Source organism: Megalobrama amblycephala, linkage group LG6, assembly GCF_018812025.1.
Source record: "Megalobrama amblycephala isolate DHTTF-2021 linkage group LG6, ASM1881202v1, whole genome shotgun sequence".
Lineage (NCBI taxonomy): Eukaryota > Metazoa > Chordata > Actinopteri > Cypriniformes > Xenocyprididae > Megalobrama > Megalobrama amblycephala.
Genome location: NC_063049.1, coordinates 15,569,496 through 15,589,498, shown reverse-complemented (window position 1 = coordinate 15,589,498; position 20,003 = coordinate 15,569,496). Strand labels below are relative to the sequence as shown.

The following is a 20,003-nucleotide window of genomic DNA, read 5'->3' as shown; positions in this document are numbered from 1 at the left end:
CTATCTATATTCTGAAGGTTTTTACAGAGGGATTTGTTGATATATGATTTGTCTGATTTTATACACAATTTTAGTCCTAAAGAAATGGTGAAAATTATTATTATTATTATTATTTTTCTGGCTGTTGATAGTATTTTCTGATTTATGGATTGATAAAAAGAAATAACCAAAATTCCCTTTGAATTTAACGAGAATTTTGAACCTGACGTCATCCGATATTCAGAGTTTTGTTCTAGAAATGTATGCAAATTAGCACATGTTTAATTAGATAATGCCTCATTTGCATATTTAAACATAACATTTTAAAAAACTTGTTATACAATTTATTTATTTATTTTTTTTGCCATTTTTAATATAATTAATCAGCTGGGGAAGTATGGTGATATCTATTAGTTATTTTTTTTACACCGTTGAATCTTTGTTTAACAAATTCTGCAGTGAAAGCTGATTAACTCAAATATCTCTAAGTGCTTCTAAATTGTAAACTTTCATTGTCATAACACTTTATTAAAACATGCTCGACTGTTTCAGGAAGATCACATCTGATACAACATCTGGATTCATGTTTTCCAATCATATGCAGAGAGCCCAAATCTGAGATGAGATATTACGCTGTCTGTTTCCAAAACTTCTCCTCTCGCTCCCAACTATTCTCTGAATATTAAAGATGTTCTTTATTTTCTCTGTACTATTTCCTTTGCCACATATCCTTTACAGCTGCTTTAATTAGTCCTTTTATTTCCAATTTACTCATTGGGACATTCAACTCTGTTCCTTCTACCCTACATGAGCGGGTAACCATGAGATAACTGTTCTTGTTTGATGTATTCTGAACAAACTTTATAAAATATCTGATAAAATGTATTGCCTAGTTGACAATTTTCCACTATTTTGATAATGCTGCTGAACATATGACCACTTCAGGTGTTTTGATCTCTTCCACACTGAAGAGCCAGCAATATTGCAAGCATTTCTGTTGTATAGACTGATATATGATTAGATGTTCTTTCTGCTATTTTGTTCCTAAACCTTGGTTTTTACACTGCTGTATGTTCAGGATCTTTAGACCATTCTGCAACTGAATTACTGATACATACAGTGTAAAAAATGACCGTGATTTTAACAGTAAAAGACTGTAAAAATGCTGTGGTGAAAAACTGTCAATTGGTTTACAGAAAGTTTCCGTACTATACGGTGAATAAATGTAATAGATCTAACAGTACATTTAATGTAATTTTACGGTAAAATAACATGAAATTCACAGTTTTTGGAAGTGAAAAATAACAATTCATTGTAAAATTTACAGTGAAAATCCGTAAATTGACATTCCCACAATTCCCTGCGTGACACTTCACATTTGATATATTTTCGTTGAAATAACTCTGTTTCTTCTTAGTTTTTCTCATTTTTTTCTAATCAGTTATGTACATTAGGGTTTTATGTTACATCTGATGTTGTTAAATTAATGTTTATTGCATTTTTAAAATTTCATGCTGTGTGCACCTTCTATATATTAGTATTGTCCTCCTTAACTTGTGGAAAAGCTGCTTGTGATGAACTTTGATTCATCATGTGACTCTTATCACCACTGTGTTTGGTGACTGTCAGTGTATTATAAAGATACAAAACAGATATTAGTACTTCATTAGGTTGGTAAATTAACATTATATCAGTTAATGAAATACGTTATTTTACCGTAAATTTAAATTTTTTTTTTTTTACATTGCTACTGTATTTTTTACGGTAAAGTTCTGGCAACCACAGCTGCCGTTTTTTTACCGTAAATTTTACTGGGATTTTTTTTACAGTGTACTTTCTGTTCCAAATATTTATGTACTATTGTGCCGTTAGGTTCTTTTCTGTTTTTATATCTCACTATAGAAGTTGAAAGTCGACTAGAGGTATTGGGAATAGTCATGGAGGTGTTACTTGCTATAGGGAATACAGCAGTTACTTATTCCAGTTTGATGAGCCTCTTTATTTGCTTTCCATCCAAAGCTATTCAGATTATATATATATATATATATATATATATATATATATATATATATATATATATATATATGTTCCCAGCAATTTTCTATTATTCTTTTAACTGGATGTACTTCTCATTGCCCTTTATACGAAACTCCAATGGCATCTCAGCCATTTAAACTTAGAGTTGACACTGGAGATGTTGTAATGCTCCACAGTCCACAGCGTATTCTTAAAGGATTAGTTCACTTTCAAATGAAAATTAGCCCAAGCTTTACTCACCCTCAAGCCATCCTAGGTGTATATGACTTTCTTCTTTCTGATGAACACAATCAAAGAAATATTAATAAATATCCTGACTGTTCAGAGCTTTATAATGGCAGTGAACGGGACCCATAAGTATGAGCTGAAGAAAAGCTTCCATCCACATCCATCATAAACATACTCCACGCAGCTCCAGTGGGTTAATAAAGGCCTTCTGAAGCAAAGCGATACGTTTGTGTAAAAAAAATCTTATATTTAAGATATCTCTCATATTTAAAATTATAAAGAAAAATATCTAGCTTCTGCCAGAACACCTTCCGTATTCAAATTACGGAAAACGGAACTGGCACTGCGTAGTTCCGTAAGTTGAATAGGGAAGGCGTAGGACATACAGCGTAAGCCTTTTGAAGAATACGGAAGTCGGTCTGGCGGAAGCACTTGCAAGGTGAGCATTTGTGTTTATAAAGCTTTTTTTTTTTTTAGAAAATGAGCGATGGTTTCACTAGATAAGACCCTTATTCCTCGTCTGGTATCATTTAAAGCCCTTTGAAGCTGCACTGAAACTGTAATTTTTGACCTTCAACCGTTTGGAGGCCATTGAAGTCCACTATATGGAGAATAATCCTGGAATGTTTTCATCAAAAACCTTAATTTCTTTTTGACGGAAGAAAGAAAGACATGAACATCTTGGATGACATGAGGGTGAGTAAATTTTCAGGAAAAGTTTATTTGAAAGTGAACTAATCCTTTAAAGCTCGATTTTGTATTATATTTACTTTATCGAGTAGAGATTCTGGGGCTGTTCCATTAATCATACTTCCAAAATCAACTGTAAACAGTTTTTTTATGAGTGCACAATATATTCTTTTCACAGACTGCCGGTCAGCACCCCCAAGCTATTCCTGCCAAACATCTCAAAACATTCATTCCATCTCTTACTTTTATCTATCATCTGTTGGGTGTGTGCTGCAAATGTTATTATTGAAACCATCCAAGTATACTTGAAAATCTGATTACATACAGTACAGTCCAAAAGTTTGGAACCACTAAGATTTTTAATGTTTTTAAAAGAAGTTTCGTCTGCTCACCAAGGCTACATTTATTTAATTAAAAATACAGTAAAGACAGTAATATTGTGAAATATTATTACAATTTAAAATAACTGTTTTCTATTTGAATATATTTGACAAAGTAATTTATTCCTGTGATGGCAAAGCTGAATTTTCAGCATCATTACTCCAGTCTTCAGTGTCACATGATCCTTCAGAAATCATTCTAATATGCTGATCTGCTGCTCAAGAAACATTTAATGTGTACAATTGTACAAAATATTTGTGCACAATATTTTTTTTCAGGATTATTTGATGAATAGAAAGTTCAAAAGAACAGTGTTTATCTGAAATCTAATCTTTTGTAACATTATAAATGTCATTACTGCCACTTTTGATTGATTTAATGCATCCTTGCTGAATAAAAGTATTCATTTCTTTAATTTCTTTAAAAAAAAATAAAAATAAAAATTCTTACTGACCCCAAACTTTTGAACGGTGGTGTATAATGCTACAGAAGCTTTGTATTTCAGATAAATGCTGTTCTTTTGAACTTTCTATTCATCAAGGAATCCTGAAAAAAAAAAAGTACACAACTGTTTTCAACATTGAAAATAATCATAAATGTTTATTGAGCAGCAAATCAGCATATTAGAATGATTTCTGAAGGATCATGTGACACTGAAGACTGGAGTAACAATGCTGAAAATTCAGCTTTGCCATCACAGGAATAAATTACTTTGTCAAATATATTTAAATAGTACACAGTTATTTTAAATTGTAATAATATTTCACAATATTACTGTTTTTTACTGTATTTTTAATTAAATAAATGTAGCCTTGGTGAGCAGACGAAACCTCTTTTAAAAACATTAAAAATCTTAGTGGTTCCAAACTTTTGGACTGTACTGTATTCTTGTTTCAGTTCTTGATCATAACTTCGATAGATGGGGTTTTCCTCTTTTTTGAAAATCATATTACAACAACCATTACTGCATGCTTTTCTAGACACATTTCTACCCCTTCTCCATTAGCACCATCATCTGCATAAAACAACTTTCCTATCCCATGCCCAACACTATTCAAAATATAATTTATCATTGAGCCATTTTAAAGCAATGTGTGTTTTGTCCATTGAGTGGCGCTCTGACACTGCTGTGTATACAGTTGCTTGAAGTGGTTCCCACAAAGTGTGATTCTGATTTGAACCCTTTCCAGCACAGACTGTATGATTTTGAGATACATCGTTTCACACTGAGGACAATTGAGGGTTTTCATCCCCCGGCTCTTAATGCATTGTGTTTCCCTCTGGAGCATCAGTGAATGTTTGAACCTGTTTTAATAGTTGAGTTTGAGTCCCTCAATTGTCCTCATTGTGAAAAGACGGATCTCAAAATCATTCAGTCACTGCTGGAAAGGGTTCAAATATGCAAAAAAAACCAAAAACAAAAACCTTGACAGAGCTCAGTTGAACTGCTCAGAACAAACAAAAGACTCATGAACAACCATCACAAAATAAAACAAAACAAAAAAAAAAAAAAACAGTTGTGGATCATCCTTGTAATGACACAGTTTTTTTTTTACTCGCTTTGGTACTATTTTCACAAGTCAGGTGTACATTTTCAAAACTCTTAGTACTAATCTCACAACAGATCATCAAAAGTGCACTTTTTTCAAACATTTCAACATATTTTCAATTGTTTTAGTACAATACACAAAATCATAAAGTATCCTTTTCACTACGCAAAGTAAGTGTTTCAGTCACAGTAACTGCCTTTCATGATGCTATTACTATCAAAATTTTGATTTGCATCTTTTCTCGTTCAGTTTATATAATGTATAATAATATATTATATTATATATAATACATTTGTCTATTATTTAATCCAACTGAACTTCATGGTTAATCAATGAATCATTTGTTACCCCTATAGATACTGATAGTTTCTATAGAAATTATTTGCAATTTCCGATATGGATAACCAAATGTAATGAATTATAAGCAATTTATCTTAGACGATGACCACAATTTTCAAAGTGAGTGTGTGGTCCTGCAACACTGCAACCAAATATCCCAACAAGGATGGTAATACCAGTAATTTTAGGCCTTGTTTGGACTTTTTTTTTTTTTTGTCCCCATGAGGAAAAATCAAATGAAATTATATTTTAATAAAATGTAAAAATGCAGAAAGTTTTCTGTGATAGGTACGTTTAGGGGTAGGGTTAGTGTAGGGGATAGAATATACAGTTTGTACAGTATAAAAACCATTACGCCTATAGTCCCCGTAAACCACATATACCAATGTAATGTCTATAAGATCAGTTATAGATTCAGTCATATGGTAGAGAAGTGAGAACATTTATTGTGATATCTGTAGCCTCTGTAAATGTTTCAGCAACAAGGGCGATTTGAAACATGTATCTTGCATTGTTTGCTATTGAATTAACTGATTGTTAAAAGTACTAAACTGAAAGATCATACTGTTGTGTTTCGGTGATTAAACCAAATGTTCTCATCACATATTACAATGATCTTGTTTTTGAAACAGTGATTATGTAAAATGAAGCTAGAATGAAAGCATGAGATCAAGTTTTGAAAGAATGACTAGCTGTGTTACAAGTGTGATCAGTTTGGATTTTTGTACTAAGAGTTTTGAAAATGTACACCTTACTTGAGAAAATAGTATCAAAGCAAATTAAAAAAAAAAACTGTAATGTGAGTGAATGGGAACTCTATCAATAAGAGTTGAAAAAACTTGCATGGTAATGCCTCTAATCAGTCTGATGTTATACAGTCAGTCCTTACAGTCAGTTATACAGTTAAACCTACCATCACAGAAAACATTCTGCATTTTTACATTTTAGAAAAATATAATTTTGTATGATTTAAAAGCCGTTTTCCTCATTGAGACCAAAAAAAATAAAAAAAAATAAAAAATAAAAAATAAGGTAAACTCTGCGTTGTGAACCAAATGTCCAAACCAAAAGGATGGTAGTAATTTTAGACCTAGTGGGGACATTTGGTTCACAACACAGGGTTTACCATGACCCCACACACTCACTTTGACAACTGTGGTCATCATCTAAGATAAATTGCTTATAATGAAAAAAGAATTCATTACATTTGGTTATCCATGTCGGAAAATGCAAACAAGTTCTATAGAAACTATGCCTATATAATTAAAATATCTATAGAAATCTATAGGTGTACCAAATGATCCATTGATTAATCATTAAGTCCAGTTGGATTAAATAATAGACAAATATATAAAACTGAACAAGAAGAGATACAAATCAAAAGTTTGATAGTAATAGCATTATGAAAGGCAGTTACTGTGAATGAAACATTTATATAGATGAAACACTTACTTTGTGTAGTGAAAAGGATACTTTGTGATTTTGTGTATTGTACTAACACAGTTGAAAATATGCTGAAATGTTTGAAAAAAAAGTGCACTTTTGATGATCTGTTGTGATATTAGTACTAAGAGTTTTTAAAATTTGCCAGTTACTTGTGAAAATTGCACCAAAGCAATTAAAAAAACCTGTAATAATATGTAATACTCCTTTTAATCTTTTGGCCAATACTCAACCAATTATTTATAATCTTTGTTTAATAACAGTATTGGACGCCAATTATCTAATAAAGTAATGTTTTTTTACTTGGCTTGGGAATTAAAGTGATCAGTCCTTGGCACAATGTAGTGGGAGAGATGATTTATTTATACGTTAGACCATCTGTACCAGGGGATTTATTGATTTTTAAAAATTTAATTGCTCCATCAATTGCTTTTAAAGCAATGGGAGAATCGCAAATGGCTTGATCATAACGGCTCCGTATTAAAAAAAAAACAAAAAAAACATGAGCATGCTGTTTGTTAAATTTGTAAGATGTATATAAATCATGATAGAATTTGTCACAAAATTTGCATTGGCTTTTTGGTCTTCACAGAGAGATCCATCAATTATAAGCTTTCCAATTTGATTTTTTTTTTTTTTTCCATGTGTTGTTTTTCTAGTCTAAAAAAAAAAATAAGAAGAATTTTGCTCACCTTCCTCAATCCATCTTTTCCGTGATCTGCTCCCTCAGCTTTTTGTTTATAAAACTCATCTAAAGAGTTTTGATGATTTTCAGCATCAGACAGAACCATTTTAGATAGAAGATTTGAGATTTTACATATTATAATACTTTATAGTTTCATCATTTATTTTCTTTTTAGTCAATTTACTACTAAAATGCAAGTATTTACCAATTTCATATTTTGCCAATTCCCAATTACTGCAAAAATTGTTTTCCTTGTTAGCTTTTCCCCAATAATTAGTGCTTATAAAATGAATTGTATCCTTCCTTGTACTTAAGCAATGAAATAATTCAATTTCCAGTATGAGGTAGGTCTATGTAAATTAGCAGTATCTGAAAGAGAAATGCATATAAAGATGCATTTGTGATCAGAGAGCAGCGATGGAATAATATCAGAAGATACATTATTTAAATCTCTAGATTCAAGATTCAAGATTTTTATTTGTAAAAATCCCCATAATAGAAAGTTTTCAGAATTGCTGGCAAAACCCTGAATTTCCCCAACTGTCGCAGTTTTTGCCTGGATGTCTTAACCTGAGTTTATGTGATGTCCAATTCAGGTCCTCAGAGATGTTCACACAAAGGTACTTGAAGCTGTTCACCCTCTCCACAGGATCATGATCATGAGAGGGGTGTAGATCCACTGCTGTCTCTTCCTGAATTCCACAATCAGCTCTTTGGTTTTGGTTACATTCAGAGATAGACAGTTGTCCTGGCACCATGATGTTAGTTTCTCTACCTCGTCCAAATATGCGGTCTCATTGTTGGAAAGGAGGCCCAGAACCACAGTATCATCGGCAAATTTGATAACAGAAGTAGAGCTGTGAGTGGACATAAAGTCATGTGTGAAGAGAGAGTAGAGCAGGGGACTCAGGACACAGCCCTGTGGAGCTCCGACACTCAGGATTATGGAGTTGGAGGTGAACTGACCTACTGACCTACTGGCTATTGTTATTGTTTCTGTTGCCTGCTTGGTTAACATAATGCTACATCCATGAACTCATTGACGTCAGATGAATTTGCGTGGAACATGCCCAAGTCGATGTCATCAAGAGCCACCTGTAGCATGGTTTCCGAATGGGAGGACCAGCGTGTCACTACTCTCTGTGCCAGAGGTTCTTGAACGAGCCTCTGTTTATATTCCGTCGTGAGGTAAATGCCGGCATGGTCCGATTTGCCAAAAGCCGGTAGTAAGCAAGCTTTGTAGGCATTCTAAAACTGAGAGTAGCAGTGATCCAGTGTATTTGGCCCTCTAGTAGGACAGGAGACACGTTAAAGGTCCCGTTTTTCGTGGTTTTTTGAAGCTTTGATTGTGTTTATAGTGTTCAATATAACATGTGTTCATGTTTCGCGTGTAAAAAAACACAGTATTTTTCACATAATTTACTTATCTGTATACCGCTGTTTCCACTGTCATAAAAACGGGCTGATGACTTCCTTGTTCTATGAAGTCCCTCCTTCAGAAATACGTAACGAGTTCTGATTGTGCCAGCGGTTCCTGTGTTGTGATTCGACAGCAGCTTAGCGCTCCTTGCCCGGAAAGGTCACGCCTCTTACCATAAGGTGGAGATGCACGCGCTCAGTGTTATTGTAAACATGTCTTTAATTTTACCCTATCGATTTGAGCCGGAATCAGACCCGGTGATTGGACTGCGGGATGAAAATAACAGCGTTTCGACGACATGGCGACAAACACACTGTACAAACGCAACTCTTGTGTATTCCTGTGGGCGGAGGTTAGTCAAAAAACTGTTTTAGTGACGTCATTAAAGAAGGAAGTAGAGGGATGTAGTCCAAACTGGCCGTTCGATGTAGGCGACTTCTGTTAAATAAAATATCTCGCTTGGCATTGAACTTTGAGCTTTAAAATTTTACAGATTTTATTTATACTCTAACAACAACATTACACACTAACTAAAGTTTGAAACATGGGATCACGAAGAACGGGACCTTTAATAAAAGTTCGGCATGACCTGCATGAGTTTGGCTTTGTTAAAGTCCCCCACGATGATAAAAGCATGTTTGGATGTTTGGATGATGCCTGGATGTTTATAGCCACTGAGCACATCATGAAGCTTAGACAAAGCCAAAACGGTGTCTGCCTGTGGTGGTATGTAAACAGCAGTAACAATGATCGATGAAAAATCCCGGGGCAGATAGAATGGGCGGCAAATAATGGATAAATGTTCCAAATGAGGCGAGCAGGAGCGCGACAGGGTGGAGATGTTCCTGGAGCCACACCATTTCTTGTTAATCATGAAGCACACTCCACCACCTTTGGATTAGAGCTTAGATCGGGCCCAACAAATCAAGCCCGACCCTACCCGAGCCCGAGCACGTTGTGTCCGAGCCCGGCCCGGCCCGACACGTCCACTGTAATTATGTGGTCACTGTAATTTTTAATATGTGGGCCGTTATAACCAGGGGCGGCGCCAGATTTTTTTTTTTTTTTTTTTTTTTTTTAACGCAGGTTGCTGCTGTGCTAGATCATTTAGGCTACAGGGGGGAGCTGCGCAGTTATATACATTATATAAATACTATTAATAAATGAGCAAAAATTGGCCACTCAATATTAAATATTAAATTATTTGAATTATCATAATTAAAGTTTTAATTTTATTAAATTTGAACAAGCTCAACATTCAGCATTCAATCAAATATTCTTAAAGATTAATTATTATTAATAATGTTACTTCAACATATTGTTATTTCAACATAATATATGTGTGAGCAACAAGCAAGATGTGCATTTGTAAATTCGGTGACAGCGTGTGTTACCAGTTTCAAAAGGTGTGTGACCGCGGCGCGCCGGCGCCTCCATGTCATAATTACATTGTCTGCTATATTGCTTTTTATGTATTAAATCGAGGTAATTGGATGATGAAAAATGTATTAAAATTAAGATACAATTTATACTAAACGAAATTCACTTTAAAGAAAATCTTTCTTCAAAACAAAACTTAACAAACTTGAAACTAAATGTGCTTATTTAATGGCTAAAACACGCAGACTCTCTTTTTGTACAAATTGCAGCACATTCATTTAATTCTGAATTTTGCACATGTAAGTTGAAAAGCATTTGTTTGTGCATAGTAAACATATCTGTAACATTTATCAAGTTCATAATTGTGCGTGCATTTATTAATTATTATCTTAATGAATAATACGACAAGGAAGAAGCATGTAAACTGCGTTGTTTGTTTATTAAAACTAGTTTAAAATGTTTCCATACCTCCGATTTTCCTCCAGACTTGCTCAAAGTTAATTCTCCTGTTTTAATTTTTTTCTTTGCTTCTTCAAGCTCCATGTTGTACTTAAGCCTCGTTTACACTGTTCGTATGGCTCCGACAAGGTTTTGTTCCGTCCTCTGAGCAGTGTCAACTCACACCAGAAGCATTTCAGAAGAGAAGCGGCTGGATTCGCGAGACCACTAGATTTGCCTGCACTGTAAAAAATGACCGTGATTTTAACAGTAAAAGACTGTAAAAATGCTGCGGTGAAAAACTGTCAATTGGTTTACAGAAAGTTTCCGTACTATATACGGTGAATAACTGTAATAGATCTAATGGTACATTTAATGTAATTTTACGGTAAAATACCGTTAAATTCACAGTTTTTGGAAGTGAAAAATAACAATTCATTGTAAAATTTACAGTGAAAAACCGTATATTGACATTCCCACAATTCCCTGCGTGATACTTCACATTTGATATATTTTCGTTGAAATAACTCTGTTTCTTCTTAGTTTTTCTCATTTTTTTCTAATCAGTTATGTACATTAGGGTTTTATGTTACATCTAATGTTGTTAAATTAATGTTTATTGCATTTTTAAAATTTCATGCATGTTACCATGATGGTGTTTAGTGTGTGTGTGAATGACACTGTGTGCACCTTCTATATGTTAGTGTTGTCCTTCTCAGCTTGTGATGAACTTTGATTCATCATGTGACTCTTATCACCACTGTGTTTGGTGACTGTCAGTGTATTATAAAGGTGCAAAACAGATATTAGTACTTCATTAGGTTGGTAAATTAACATTATATCAGTTAATGAAATACGTTATTTTACCGTAAATTTAACAGATTTAAAATGTAAAATTCACATGTAACTCCGTAAGTATGTTTACGGTTGTCATTTTTACAGTATTGTTCTGGTAACCACAGCTGCCGGTATTTTTCCGTAGAAACAACGGGATTTTTTTTACAGTGTGGCCAATATTGTTTTCGTTAAATTTTTCATGTTTTTAATGGCTAAATGGTTATATTTTGTCCGGTTTGATTGTGTTTATTGCTATGCCATACTTTATTTTGCTGTAGCCATACAGATGAAGTTAACACACTTAAAATTCCAGTTATGGACAACAAAAACAAAGAAATTTCAAGTTTTTCAACTTCGAATCTCTTGTCTTCAGTTTCTGTCATTGTAGTGATGTGAAATATCAGCAGGAGTTTACAGGATTATTTTGACTTTATTTTGTATTTGAGCTGCGCGTCAAAAATAGGCGAGGCGCCTATCTTTAGCGAAGCGGCGCAGTGAGCCCCTTCTGGGACGCTTCTCAAACGCACCGCGGCGCGGCTGGTGTAAACACGAGCATTGACTAGAGTAGCCGCGAATAAGCTCCGTAGCCGCGTCGCAGCCGTAACGTGCCGCACACGCGTGCAGTGTAAACGAGGCTTTAAGCTACTGAATAGTACAGCACGCACAGATGCGTCACGCGTGTGCGAGTGGACGAGACGCTGCGCATGACACGTGACGTGATTTATCAAGGGCCCGGCCCGACCCGGCCCGAGGACGGTGGCGGGAAATATCGGCCCGAATATCTAAGCTCTACTTTGGATTTACCACTGTCCTTCCGTAAGACTGAGGTCACCAGTTAAATCACGATCACCCTTACAAAAATAACCTACAGGAATCCTGCAGGATTTTCATTTTTTCTGCAGGTATCCTGCAGGAATTATAAAATCCTGCAGGATTTTTCACTTGTACTGCACAGCAGTCCTGCAGGAATTATAAAACCCTGCAGGATTTTTTAAAAAATCTGCAGGAATTATAAAATCCTGCAGGATTTTTCACTTGTACTGCACAGCAGTCCTGCAGGAATTATAAAATCCTGCAGGATTTTTTTTAAAATCTGCAGGAATTATAAAGTCCTACAGGATTTTTCACTTGTACTGCACAGCAGTCCTGCAGGAATTATAGTCCTGCAGGATTTTTTACTTGTGTTGCATGTTTCTGTTGTACTGAAGGGTTCATTCTAGAACATGTAGGAATGTCCTACACATACTGCTGCACATACTGCGCTGTACAGCACAAGTGAAAAATCATACAGGAATTTTAAAAAAAATCCTGCAGGACTGCCGTGCACCTCACGCAGAAACAAAATGTTTGCTTACAGGAGTTTTCCCTGTAAATGAAAAATAAATAAGTCAAAAAATATATATAAAAAAACCCTACAGGTTTTGGATTCAGGATAGGTTATGTCTAGACTAGAGAATAAAACTCTGATAGTTGCTGTAGTTTTATTCATACAATTTTTATTTAATTAGATTCAAGTACATTTCATGGAACTATTTTGGATATATTATGCTCTGGCTGTTGGCAGCAACGAGACAAAACAATGAGTCTTAACAAGTAAATTAAAAAAATTAAGAGTAAGAATAAATAGGCAATTATTAAAAAAAAAAAACATTTCTCTAAATCATTTCAAAATTATACATTTCTGCAAACATCCACGACATGTCAACATTCAAGAGATATGAGTCTGTATACTGTACATTTTTACCTTTTATAACATGAAGATGCAGCTATTTTGTTTTTAATCCAACTCCCATCTATTTGGTTGGATGCAAAAAAAATTATTTGCAAGACCTGGTAGGTCCTTGAGGTAGACACAGGTTGAATGTATGTCTGTGCATTTGATAAGTTCAACTGAGTCAATCCCTCTTTCTTTTAAAATGCTTTTTGCCGTTATCCCTGATTCTCTGTCTTTGCTGATGTCATTACTTGTTGTTTTCATAACATCAATGAAGGCATGACCCTCTCCTTGCGCATTGCCTACGTCTATAAATGATCGTACTAATGCTATAGACCCATGTTTGGTTTGAATTGCATGGTTGATTCTTTTAGATAAAGATTTAGCTCCTTTTGAATGAATTCGCTTGCCATTAACCACAGCCCTAGAATAAAAACTGAAAGCTTTATTTGCACTAAAACCTGACTCTTGAAGGATATGAGACTCTCTTGGGGTTGGCTGTCGTACATGTGGGCATCCAAGAAACATCACGCTAGAACTACCAATACACTTTGTCACAATATTGGTGCCTCCCAACATTTTTTCAACAAAGCTTTTGCTTTGCCGTGTTTGTTCATCACTGAATACAGCAGCAATGAGTCGTGGAACATGTTGGTAAAGGTTAAACATGTTAACAATTTGTTCTGCTACAGCTTGTGTGCCATGAAAGAGTTTCTGAAGGTGTCCATTCTGGGACTCATATAAGAATGCACTGTGACTCCATAAAGGACCCCAATTTTTCACAGATGCTGCTGCATGTACAAGTATGTGGACATTATAAGACACATGACACTTTCCATACTGAGACTCAAAACGGCCCACAAATGCTTTTAAAAGGCCATCAGCTTTGTCAATGTCGTGGGGGGAAATTGAATCTTGAAGGAGAATGTATGTAGCCTGTACTAGAAGTAGTAAATGGTCAAGATATTGTCTGGGTAAAATGCCGAACAAACAGGGAAGGCTGTAAAATAAGAGAAAGTGTCTGTATTCCGAAGCTTTCCAATATTTACGCAAAGAAATTGAACGGGGTGGTCTTGTTATACTTGTAGGTGGTTTAATGGCAAGTAACCTTCTTTCAATCTGCTCGTTTTCTCTTCCAATGTACCAAGGCTCTGTATGGTATTTGGAGTCAAACCATAGGGTAGTCAGCTGGCGACAAACACCAAGTAATATGCCATGCATATAATCATATGCAAATCCAGAAACCATATTAAAAAACATCAGCAGCATTAGAGGAGATGGACCTTTTACGCCATTTATGCATGTTCCAGAACCAACAGCTTGCTGAGCATCTTCAGTGTGTTTTCTGTGTGATCTCAGCTCTGGCCCTGTTGACTGCAAAGGATACACCCTAGTAAACCCATTACCCTTTTCTACAACTTCACCCTTTTGATAACACCAGTTACAACCATGCTCTCCATTAAACTGTTTGACATTCTGTACAGCACAACGAGCCACTGAATCACAAATGCAAAGCAAACTGTATACATGGACTACTGTTTTTTCACCTTTCCACTGACAAGGTAACCCTTGGTTTTCAAGACTACGCAATTCATCAACAAATGATTGCAGAAACGAGTTCATTTCTGGCTTTTTTGGCCCAAACCACAAACCGCCAAGAATGACATGCTTTGCCCTCAGATTAGGGGGGAGCTCGTTGATTGTGACTTGAAGAGGCCAGATATGAAAAGGAGAAGATTTGAAAATTGGAACACCATCAACATTCCAGGACACTGAAATATTCAACAATTTTGGGTCATTTCAGTGCATCAATCGATTTGTACATAGTGCCATCAAATATGTCTTCAACATTTTGTGAGTTGCGCTTTGTCCTTGACCATTTGTAATTCAAAGACTGACAAAAATCTGTATCTTGAAATTTACCTCTTAATTGATCTGAAATAGATAATTTGATAAAGACAGAGCCAGATTTGATTAAGTTTTCCATGTCCCCTGGGGTACCATTGCATGAAGCACAATGGGTGGGGATTTCACTACCAAAGAAATGTTGGCAGGATGGGCAAATATACTGGACTTCAAAAGTGTCACAGTGAAAGGATTTCATGAACTTGTATAAGCTATCTGGAACACCATTGGTTGAATCAGGACAGTGGAGATTGATAAGATCTAACAAGTCACTCAAAGCCACTTTGGATGTTGTATGCCTGAGGCTGTAGGCAAGTATGCACAGCAGAGATTCTTCATTAGTGATTTTGGCATTTGGATATATTTTTTCCTCACTGGCACACTCCTCTCTTTCTTCTGTGCTTCCCTCACAAACTGCACTGTGGTTTCTGACAATCTAGAAAGTAAATATTGCACTAATTACAAGCTGACACATAAAGAAGTGTGAGCTTTAAAAAAAAAAGCATGAGGCTATAGACTAGATACATATTCTAAACTTTATTCTCACATGAGTCTGTGGAAAGTTCTCATCAGCTGTACTAAAAACATCACCCTCGTCATCAGCAGAAAAGCCTTCCTGTCAGAAATTGTGCATTTATTGCACATTAAAACAAAATCCATATGAACACCGATATTTACAAATGTATGCAAAAAGCATTGGATTAAAAAAAATATCAGAAATCCATTCTCACATCAGCATCTGAAAAGTTTCCATCAGCATCGCTGACGACCTCATTCTCTTCATCAGTAGAAAAGTTTCCCTGTGAGACATGTACAGGTACTTGGACCACTAGTTTTATGCATGTACTTAAATTTTGTAAATGTTCTGGCTGATAAAGGATCAAAGAATTGCCAACCGTATGACAACAAGGAAGCACAATTCTAAAGAAGATTAACTTTGAAAAATAAAAAAATTAAAAAAGCCTATTCTCACATGAGCATCAGGGCAGTTCCTGTCAGATTTGCTGATATTGTCACCACTGTCATCATTGGAAATGTTTTCCTATAAGTATGAAATTATAAACATACAGGAGCATGTTAGACATGGTTTCTTGACTACAACAAATGGCCATGAATTTATCACTGAAAATGTTTTTTAGGGCAACATTAAAACCTGAAATACTTCAACTATATCGGGAATAAGCCATGTCTTGTATGATCTTCTCTTTTTTGCTCCTGAAGAAGAAAAAAGAGCAGATTTCTTGCTTATTTGATTAATGTAAGTCAATATGCAATTGTACAATAAGAAACAAATTGCCTAAAATACAGTTATTTGCATTCAGCAACCTATTATATTCTGTGTCCATCGCCTTTTTGTAGCTGCGGGAACAGGTGCCTCTTCATTTAAGTACACTTTATACTCCATATCCTTCAAAAAGAAACACGTTAGTGTTATTTCTTTGTAAATATAATAAAGAATATATTTTTTGCATTACCCGAATAGCTTAATCCAAATGAGAACATTTCCTAAAAATGACTACAATAACGAATCTGGGTATTGACAAAATTGACTTAGTTAATTGGAAGACATATTTTATTTTAGAAGGCTATTTTTTTAAAGAAAAGAAAAGTTTGGTCGTAAAAGTCTTAGTGTTGTCTTTCACCCTGAAAAAGAAGCTCGTGTAATTTACATAAAGAACCGGTAAATTAATCTTTTCACTGAGGTGACGTGTTTCATTGACGCTCACTTGCTTCGCGCAGCCGATTCACGTGACATCATTGCACGTCATTCATCAACTGTCACTTTGTATCGTGAAGGTAAGTCCGCCTTTTATTATATAATTATATCGTTATAATGCTTTAAATTACTGTTTTGTTATACATTTCTAAAATAATGTGTATTTGTAACACTAAAACATATGAAGATGTTTTTCTTTTCTTTCTTTCTTTTTTTTTTTTTGCTGTCGATACATTATAGGCCAGTATTATATTATAGCCTATAACTACCATATACCGCCTACATCAAAACTTTTTTTAATAAATGACTATAAAAAGTAAGCCGTAACTATTGCTAACAAAAAACATTATTATTATTTTTTTTTTTTTTTTGCTAATAATTGATATCTTTGTTACCTTAGATTAGAAATAAATTATCTGCACCGGACGAGACCGCTGAGTCGCTGGCTGGCCTGGTTGCGTTAAGGTAACACTGTTGTCATGGATACAATCAGCTGAAGGCAACAGATGAATGTGAATGAGGAGACTTTAAAGTTTTGTACACCTTTGGATTATATATATATATATATATATATATATATATATATATATATATATATATATATATATATATATATATATATACACACACATATATAATATTATTATTATTATTATTAATGAATAAATGTATTCATGTTCGTTCAATTGTATGTATGTAAATATGTATGCATTTAATTATTTATTTATTTAGAAAATGAGCAAAACATGGGTTCTGGTGGAATGGAGGGAGGAGCCTCCCACCTATGATATTGTCCCTAAAAAGGACATACTAAAAAAAAAGTTTGAATCTGGAGATGTTGTGGATGTGGCTTATGAAGAGGAAAGTTCCCCAGCCACAGTTATAGATATTGATGGTAAAAGTTCAGCAAACAAGACTTAATCATGATATAGAAGATATGTATTTCCTAATTTATTTTTGTCCCTTCAGAGAGCAAAGATACCCTCAGGAGGAGGATGTTTAGGCTAGAGGGGAAAAGAAAAAATCAGCCATGTTTGCAAAATGATGCAAAAAGAGTAGCAAAGAAAAAAAAAACGTACACTCCAACTCAGTCCCCATCTCACTCCAAAACGTCCTCATCTGATCAAGAGCCTCCAGTCAAACATCAAGTAATACCTACATCTTTTAAATGGCTACTCTTATTTTTCATTATGCTTATTTAAATAACAAATATTAATGACACCGATATGACACTAATATTGTGTGTCCATCTTTAGGTCATCCACCGAAAGGACAGTATGTTAATGCAAGAGATTAACAGCATGGAGAGTCAAGCTGAAGAGCATTCAAGCCGAGAAACTCAACTTGAGAGAGAAATTCTCAAATTAAAAAAAGAAAATGAGAATCTAAGAGCACTTAATATAGCTCTGCAACAAGGTATTATTTTTTTCTTCATGTATTTCTGTCTATTCATCTATATATTAATTTATCAGTCAGTGTGGTTGTCTGTTAGTAATCATTTATTTTGTATTTTTTAAGAAATTCTTCCAATGCTCAAGTGCAGCATGAACCAGGACACTCGTCTTGTTGCTCAACAACCACAAGATTCAAGTCAGAAGAATCCCCCTGAAAAGGTGAATACAAATATATTAGTTTGTTTATATAGCCTATATTCACGTAAAGTGTTGTACAGAAGTCGTAGAAGGCATGTTAACTTCTTCATGTTTCATTTTACTTTTGTAACAAAATACACATTTGATATGATCACCCCCTTGACTATAAAACAGCTGGCACACTAAACCAAATATATCACTTTTTTGTTGAAGAATCTAACAAGCCTAACACTTTTGCACAGTATGTAGTCAAAGTTATATGCTTTTAGATACAGTGTCCCTAACTTTTTTTCTTGACAGACACAGGGGCTAGGAATTAGTTCAGCTGTACTGACAAGTTGTGGACGGGGGGGCACATCATGTTCTGCCATGGTGAAAGATCTGGCAGTGGCAGTGTTTGGGAGAGAGACACTGGCCACACATGGGCTGTCTGGAAGGGCTGGCAATGCTAACACAGGCACTTTGGCAAAGCCAGCTCTTGACCAGGACAAAGTTGTAATGATCCTAGGTGAGAAAAATGTCCTGCTTTTTTCTTTACGCAAACATGATTTTGCAGTTATAGTGCAAAATTGTAATAATGTTATCACATATGATAAGTGGAATTGCATTTACAGACACAGTACAAAAAAAGTTCCCAGATGTTCCAAAAAAGTTCATCAGGGCAGCACTAAGAGAAAAGTTAAATGATGAGCACAAGTTACGAGTAAGGTAATAATTTGTCATACACACAACACACTCGCTCATGCTCTTTCTCTCTCTCTCTCTCTCTCTCTCTCTCTCACACCTCACACACCCTCATGCTCTCACACACACACACACACACACACACATACTCATGCTCTCTCTCTCTCTCTCTCTCTCTCTCTCTCACTCACACACACACACACACACACACACACACATGCTCATGCTCTCTCTCTCTCACACACACACACAAACACGCTCATGCTCTCTCTCTCTCTCTCTCTCTCTCACACACACACACAAACAAATTTTTAAATTTCTCTTTGTTTCTTGTTTTTCAGGAAAACAGTGTAGAGGCTTCATTTGGCTGTGAATTGGTCTCTGCTTCGCTCTGCTCTTACAGTTTCAATAAATACAATAAATAATTTGTGAAAATGCATTGTTTGTTGTGAAGTTATTCCCCCTGCATTAATCCTACAGAAGACATAAGAAGACCTGTATAATTGCATATATATCCACAACAGTCCTGCAGGAACTTTGAATATTATATTTTAAAACCCTGCAGGGATATAATTCCTGCAGGTATTCCTTCATAAAATTCCTGCAGGTATTCCTTCATAAAATTCCTGCAGGTATTCCTTCAGGAAAATGAGCTGAAAATCCTGTAGGAAATCCTGTAGGAAATCTGCATAATATTCCTGCAGGATTCCTGTAGGTTATTTTTGTAAGGGTCAGATGACCACAAAGGGTTATTCAAGGATAAATTGTCCTGAAACAGGTCAGTGTAGCGGTGTCCAATGTCCAAAAGTGTTTCTTTGTCATAACTAATCAGTGCAGACGTTATGTGTGTAAAAAGAGAAAGTAAAAGTGAGCAAAATAGTATGTAAAAGCACAATCTTAGCGGAACGAACTGGACGGCGTCCGAACACGGCGGCGCAATTTTCAGTTCTTCCAGAGAAGAAGCCACATATCGATACGAGACTG

General features: G+C 35.1%; 2 protein-coding genes across 3 annotated transcripts; one reads left to right on the top strand and one right to left on the bottom strand.

Annotated features, from left to right (window-relative positions):
• Positions 1–14,916: 14,916 nt before the first annotated feature.
• LOC125269617 lies at positions 14,917–17,177 on the bottom strand. Its single transcript, XM_048192547.1, has 7 exons — positions 17,139–17,177; positions 16,353–16,434; positions 16,180–16,241; positions 16,000–16,068; positions 15,758–15,826; positions 15,574–15,642; positions 14,917–15,462 (listed from the first exon to the last, which is right to left on the bottom strand). The coding sequence occupies exons 2-7, from the start codon at positions 16,429–16,431 to the stop codon at positions 14,917–14,919; spliced, it is 894 nt and encodes a 297-aa protein (XP_048048504.1). The 5' UTR covers positions 16,432–16,434; positions 17,139–17,177.
• A 9-nt stretch (positions 17,178–17,186) lies between these two features.
• On the top strand, positions 17,187–19,456 carry LOC125269970 (BEN domain-containing protein 6-like). 2 transcript variants are annotated; one of them, XM_048193095.1, is made up of 8 exons: positions 17,187–17,208; positions 17,476–17,638; positions 17,713–17,891; positions 18,000–18,159; positions 18,262–18,356; positions 18,636–18,843; positions 18,950–19,043; positions 19,361–19,456. In XM_048193095.1, exons 2-8 carry the CDS (start codon positions 17,479–17,481, stop codon positions 19,371–19,373), a joined length of 909 nt encoding a protein of 302 aa, XP_048049052.1. In that variant the 5' UTR covers positions 17,187–17,208; positions 17,476–17,478; the 3' UTR covers positions 19,374–19,456. The 2 variants fall into 2 exon arrangements, with proteins under 2 accessions (XP_048049052.1, XP_048049051.1); XM_048193094.1 differs by lacking the exon at positions 17,187–17,208 and adding an exon at positions 17,213–17,255.
• Positions 19,457–20,003: the final 547 nt, after the last annotated feature.

Bases quoted from the DNA above. Each gene is read 5' to 3' on its own strand.
- LOC125269617 (XM_048192547.1), bottom strand. From the start codon at position 16,431: ATGGAGTATAAAGTGTACTTAAATGAAGAGGCACCTGTTCCCGCAGCT. The intron at 16,069-16,179 runs GTTTTAATGTTG...TCATACTTATAG, and splicing joins ATATAGTTGAAGTATTTCAG to GAAAACATTTCCAATGATGA. The intron at 15,643-15,757 runs GTGAGAATGGAT...AATTTCTGACAG, and splicing joins GAAACTTTTCAGATGCTGAT to GAAGGCTTTTCTGCTGATGA.
- LOC125269970 (XM_048193094.1), top strand. The intron at 17,639-17,712 runs GTAAAAGTTCAG...TTGTCCCTTCAG, and splicing joins CACAGTTATAGATATTGATG to AGAGCAAAGATACCCTCAGG. The intron at 18,160-18,261 runs GTATTATTTTTT...GTATTTTTTAAG, and splicing joins TAATATAGCTCTGCAACAAG to AAATTCTTCCAATGCTCAAG.